Here is a 6,372-nt window from a genome sequence, read left to right as displayed (position 1 = left end):
TCAACACCAGATTTCAGAATTATTTTTTGAAGCCATGAACATATGTCATTGAGGATGACACTGAATTACATTAGGAGCCCCTGGGATTGGAGTAGGGTGTAGGATCCTGTCTCCCTGTCATAGCTCAGCACACATCCCAGAATCCTTCCTCCTTCCTGTGAGGCTGGGGCACAGGACCAGGAGCAAGCACAGGCGAATCCCCTTTCTCATCTGATCACTCATCCAGACTTCAAAGACTTCTTCCTTAAAGCTTCTTTCTTTCCCACTGACATGGAAAATCCCCTTTCTTTCAGTCTTCAGGCTGAAACAAGCGTTGGCATGAAGGTCACCGGAGTTATATTGAGTGCATTGGAGGCAACTGGAGCACTAAAAATGAATTTGTGTTTGTGTAACCTCACCTCCCTTCAGAATGCAATTATCTTTTCATCTGTAACTGCAGTGAATTGAAAATTGGGGATCTGAGAATACTGTGAAACTTTTTTCACTCTTGGTAACTGCCAGGATCCATTGCAGCATTGTTGCTATTATCTCAATGGAGACTGTTAAACTCTCACACTGACTTGTTTTTTTCTCAGCTCCCTGGAGGAGACAAGCTCTGACCTTGAGGGAGCAGAGATAGTGAGCCTGACATGGGAGGGATGGGCAGTGAAACTCCTGTGTCTCCCTGGATGCACAGATTTCTTTCCACCCCCAAACTTCAGACCAGTAAGCTCAGCATCATTTATGTAATGAGCAGAGCCATTTGAACAATGCTCCTGAGAAAGGTTTTCAGAAACACAGGTGCAAAGGAGAACATGATGAGCATAGCATACATTAGAAACCAGTGCTCTTTGGTTCTGCATTGTGCTAGCTGGTAACAGCCACTTCCTGTGATGCCAGCATCCTGTATGGACCCCTGTTCCACATTGCATCCAGCTTGCTGCTAATGGCAGTGTAAAGCAACAGATGATGGCCCAGGTGTTGGGCTGCTGGCACCCACATGGTATGAATTAGTACAGCCCCTGCAAGGAAATAAATAATGTAATAGCCTCTAAAGAAAGCAAACACTGTGTTTGTCTGATGCTCTGTGAAAGTTTCTTTGGAATTACAGAGGATGTGGGGATTTTATACGAAAGCATTCCTTACGAGTTTGCACCCTTCTTTCTCATCTCCAGTGGACTCAGAAGCTAAAGAGAATTGCATCAGTGGATACACAGAAGGTTATGACCCTCAGAAGTGAAACCCTGATTTAGCAGACAGCATCTAATACTCCCTTAATTACTACATAAGTCATCTTCTGAGATGAGAACTGAACTGGAGACCTGAAGAGTAACTATTATTTTCTGCTTTCCCATATTTGCTTATTGCTTGTAATCTTGATTGACTTTGTGATTAATGAGGAAGTCGGGTGGGAGGGTGGGTATGAGGGAAAGAATCACTATATTCCTGAAGTTGTATCTATGAAAAATGCATTCATTAAATAAAAGATTTTTAAAAAGAAAAATTAGAAATAAAAAAAGAAATTTAGTACAAAGAAATGCACCATTTTCCCAAGTCTGCTATCTAATTCTCCTCAATTTCCAAGTCAGACTTTAGAATTGTGGTATTGGACAGCCCAAAGATGGTTGGTTGATACCATGTGCTCAGTGATGGACAGAGCTTCCAGGATTCCCTGCTGGATTTTTCAAATTTCTGGGGCCTTTTTCTGCCCCAAACCTGACATGATAAAAATAACAGATTTTGGTATTAAGTAAACAGTAATTTCTTTATGAACAGAATCAAGCATAGAATTGTAGAATTTAAAATTTAAATACTCTTTTTCCTAATCATCAACTTTACAACAAATAAAGGTGGTAATAGTTTATGGATATATTGAACATTTTAAATAAATTTCTTTTCATTGATAAAATCACTCTATGTATTTTCCCTTGGGTGTTACTTCTATCATATATAACATTACCCAGCAAAAGGAACATTACTGATGTAATTATGGTGACACCTATTTCCTTTTTTTAAAATTTTTTAAAGATTTATTTATTGAATCTGGTGCTATGGCCTAGCAGTTAAAGCCACCTCCTGCAGTGCTGGCATCTCATATCTGCTCCACTCCAATCCAGCTCTCTGCTGTGGCCTTTTTTAAAAAAGATTTATTTATCTGTTTGAAAGTCAGAGTTACAGAGAGGCAGGGGGAGACAGAACAAGATCTTCTGTCTGCTGATGCACTCTCCAAATGGCTGCCATAGCCACAGCTGGGCCAGACCAAAGCCAGGAGCGGAGCTGCTTCTGATTCTTCCACCTGGGTTCAGGTCCCCAAACACTTGGGTCATCTTCCATTGCTTTCCCAGGTGGTGGCCAGGAGCTGGATCTGAATTGGAGCAGCCAAGATTCATACCAGAGTCCATATGGGATGCTGGCACTGCAGGCAGCTTTACTCATTGTGCAAAACAACCAGCCTGAAGGAATGTTCCACTTAATGAAAGCTTTTCAGTTTTTACTCCTTTTTAACTTCTTAAGTTGACACATTAAAATTGAACAAACATACAGAATGCTGTTCACATAAAGCAGACACAGCCTGACAGACTTGGAGAGAAACACACACCCATGAACACAGCACTGAAAAAATATGTCCATCATTTCCAAAACTACATTCTGTCGCTCCCCCTCTTCGTGGAGGAACAACACAGGACCCTGCATTGTTCTTTCGTCTGCTCGGCCCTTCCCGGGTTTGCTGCTGGTTCTTCCCGGGTTGGCTGCTGATCCCTTCCACCTCTGTGAAAGGGCGGTTCCCCCTGCCACTTTCTCCACTTCCGCAGGGGAGCGGCACACCACTGGCTGGCTCTCTCGGAGGCTGCTCAGATGTTACCCAGATGTTCCCCTTAGATGTTCCTGGTGCATGCTGTCTCTCTCTTCCTTTATAGTCCTCTTCCACCAATCCCAACTCTGCTACCCACATGCCGAGTACGCTGCTCTCCTCCAATCAGGAGCAGGATCAGCTCCTGCAGGTCATTCAAGTTGGCAAGAGGCAGCTGTGTAGAAGTTGTTTACTCCTCTACCAGCGCCATATTGTGGGAGAGCAGATGCATAGAATAAGTCTTAATTCCAGTAACTTAGTCTAGTCCAAGTTGCTCCCCACAACATTCCATCTTTGTGATTTCTTATCGTCATTTTGTTATTATTGCTGTCTATAAAATGACACTTAATATAAGGGTCACCCTTGAAGAGGATTTTCACTACACTGTGCAGCACTGTTAGCCACAGTCATTGTGCTGCATGGCAGAGTTCTGGGCCTTCTTGGGTTTGCAAACTTAAAACTTCTCACATTGTGAATCATGCTTCCAACGTCTTCTCTCTGCAGCCCTGCAACCACCATTGTACTCTCCGCTTCTTTGAATTTATTATTTTTTAAATTGTTTGAAAGGCAGAGTTCGACAGAGAAAGAGAGAATCCACTGATTGACTCCCCACAAAGGCCACAATGGCAAGGGCTAGGCCAGGATGATGCCAGGTTCCAGGAAGTCTGTCTGGATCTCATACCTGGGTGCAGGGACATAGTACTAGGGCCATCTTCCCCTGCTTCACCAGGTGCTTTAGCTGGGTGCTGGATTGGAAACAGGCCAGCTGGGACTTGAACAAGCGCTCTAAGATAAGGTGACAGCATCATGGGTAGCAGCTTCGCCCATTGTACCACACGCGGCTGCTGATTGTACTATTCTGTGTTCTATATAAGTGAGATCATGTAGTGACTATCTTCTTGTGTCTGACTCACTTCACTTACACAGTGCCCTTCATGCCCATCCACATTGGTGCAATGCTAACATTCCCTTTTTTCAAGGCTAGATAATATTCCACAGTTATATAGCATAGTATCTTTATCCACTTACTTGTCAGTACATACTTAGGTTGCTTCCATATCATGGATATCATGAACAATGCAGTAACAAACATGAGTTAGAAGATGTAGTAAAGATCTCATTTCAATTCATCTGGCTACATAGGCACAAGTGGGGTTACAGGATCATATGATAGTCCCATTTTTAATTTCTGAGCCAGTGCCATGCTGTTTTGCAAATGGTTCCATCCAATTTATACTTCTATCAGAATTTACAATAATTCATGTTTCTCCAAATTCTCCCAACACTTGTTACCATTTCTTTACTTAAGGAGCTTTTATTATGTTCTCATAACTTGCTCATTTCATCCAAATTCATTATATCAGATTTAGGGGACACCCATGGCTCTCCATAATCTCCACATTTCTTTGGAGCAAGGAACATTAATAACATTTCCATAATATAGGAATTAATGTGACAATTACATAGTAATTCACATTTATTACTTAAAAGAAAATTCTTTATTTTAAAATTAAAACAGGTATTTATTTGAAAGGCAGAGTTACTAGGGGTAAGGAGTAAAACAGAGAGGGGAGAGAGAGAGAGAGAGAGAGAGAGAGAGAGAGAGAGAGAGAGATTCCATCTGTTGGTTTACTACCCAAATGATTCCATGTCCAGGGCTAAGACTAGCTGAAGCCAGGAGCCAGGTCTTCATCCAGGTCTCCTATATGGGTGACAGGGACCCAAGCATTCTAGCCATCAAGCTCTGCTTTATCAGCCCATTAGCCGGGAGCTGGGTCAGAAGTGTAGCAGTCTGTGTATGAACTGGCACCAATATGAGATTTACTCCAATGCCACAATGCTATCTTGTTACCCACACTATGGTACTGGGATGACTTCAGAAATGTGCTTACATTCCTGGATGGATTAGTGCATGAAGCACTTACCCTTGCAATGGCAGGTGTTTGGCCTGTTGGCTCAGATCCCAGATCAAATTGCCACATCAAACATCACAGTTACCACGGCAAAATACCCACCTCTGCTGCTGACTCAGGATTGTGGCTGATGTAGACATGGAAGGCAGGGACAACAGCACACTAATTTTAGTAGCCCTGAATAGAGTTCCTTGCTCCCAGTGTTTATGCCTGAGACAAGTTATTACAGGCATTTGGGTCTGAATCATGGGATGTTGAGCTCTATCTCTGTCTCCTGTTCTGTTGTGTACAAAGTAAATTAATTAGTGAAATAATGAAATGAAAATATTAATGAGAACAATCTACTGTGAATATTCATAAACTTTGTACTCTAGCTAACCTGGGGATTGTGTGTTCCTGGTGCAGGCACAGCAGAGGCTGTGTTCCCTGGAGTCGTGGCTCCTGAGAATGTAGGGACTCACAGTGGGGAAACTGCCAGCGATTAGTGCAGAGGTGTTCACCAGCCATACACTGGGATTGCTTAAAACAGTCAAGCAAATGTGGAAGATGGAGGAGAGAGTGCTCAAAGACACAAAGGTGCTCACCAGAACGAGGATGTTGTGGGTGGCTCTGGACTCTGGGGAGGACCTGGAGGAGATGTTGGTCCCACGGATGTATCGGACCTGCTGCTTGTGTCTGTACAGGGTGACAACCATGGAGCTACTTGCCCATACCATGAGTACCACAAAGAAAATATCTCGGAATAAGAACAGTGAAACATACAGGGTCTCTGAGGATCTGTTTCTTTTGAAAGAATAACAGTATCCATAATCAATGTTCTTTATGATGTTTTTGTCACTCCTGTTCCCGGAAGTCACAAACATGGGCACCATGACATTTAGTATCAGGTTCAGCATCCAGCAGAGGATATTGCAGGGCTCAATGTACTTGGGAGCTTTTTCTTTGAACTTGGCACATCCAGTTTTACTAGGACTGATGGTGATGGCCTGGGTTATACTCAGGAGGCAGGTGCTGCCAGTGGACACATCCCTGCTCACTCTGTGCACATAGAACACAAGCTTGCACCCAATATCACTGAGAAAATGCTTCATCCCCAAAGCTGCCATGGTTTGGGGAACTCCTCTACAGAGAATCACTAAGCAGTTGGCTACAGTCAGGTGTTTGATGATCAGATCTGTAGGTCTAAACTTACATCGTCTGAAGTAGAAACAGAGATAATGGGAAAGAAGAGAGAAATTCCCCAGGATTCCCAGAATGGTCTGTGATAAGTAGATCATCCCTGCTGTCCAGTCTCTCGTAACCATCCCATCAGCTTCCAGTGCCCAACTATTGTCTCTGATCCTGAGATCCCTGTATATGGGAAATGAAGGAAGAGTTACATTTATTAATATCAATCAAATTCAGCAGTCTCTATTCACATTATTCTCCATTACATCATTTCACACTTAGAAATAGCTGCTAAATATGTTTCTTTGTATTATGTTTCAAAAGAATTGAGTATATAACTGTTAAGGCTACTTACAAAACATGGTACATGAAATTGGATTTTGAGTTTTGGTTGTATTAATAACTTCATGAAAGGCAGCAGTCTCCATTTCATTTGAAATAATATTATCACTTAGGTAGAAG

At 42.6% G+C, this 6,372-nt stretch overlaps 1 protein-coding gene across 1 annotated transcript; it reads right to left on the bottom strand.

Moving 5' to 3' along the window:
- Positions 1 to 4,849: 4,849 nt before the first annotated feature.
- Positions 4,850 to 6,105, bottom strand: LOC108175938 (vomeronasal type-1 receptor 4-like). The gene has a single exon (XM_070063140.1). It carries the CDS (start codon positions 6,045 to 6,047, stop codon positions 5,118 to 5,120), a length of 930 nt encoding a protein of 309 aa, XP_069919241.1. The 5' UTR covers positions 6,048 to 6,105; the 3' UTR covers positions 4,850 to 5,117.
- Between the last annotated feature and the right edge of the window lie 267 nt (positions 6,106 to 6,372).

Source organism: Oryctolagus cuniculus, chromosome 18 (genome assembly GCF_964237555.1).
Source record: "Oryctolagus cuniculus chromosome 18, mOryCun1.1, whole genome shotgun sequence".
Taxonomy (NCBI): Eukaryota; Metazoa; Chordata; class Mammalia; order Lagomorpha; family Leporidae; genus Oryctolagus; species Oryctolagus cuniculus.
This window is presented reverse-complemented; position numbering and strand designations above follow the sequence as displayed.

Coding starts and splice junctions, on each gene's coding strand:
- LOC108175938 (XM_070063140.1), bottom strand. CDS start 6,047: ATGGTTACGAGAGACTGGACAGCAGGGATGATCTACTTATCACAGACC.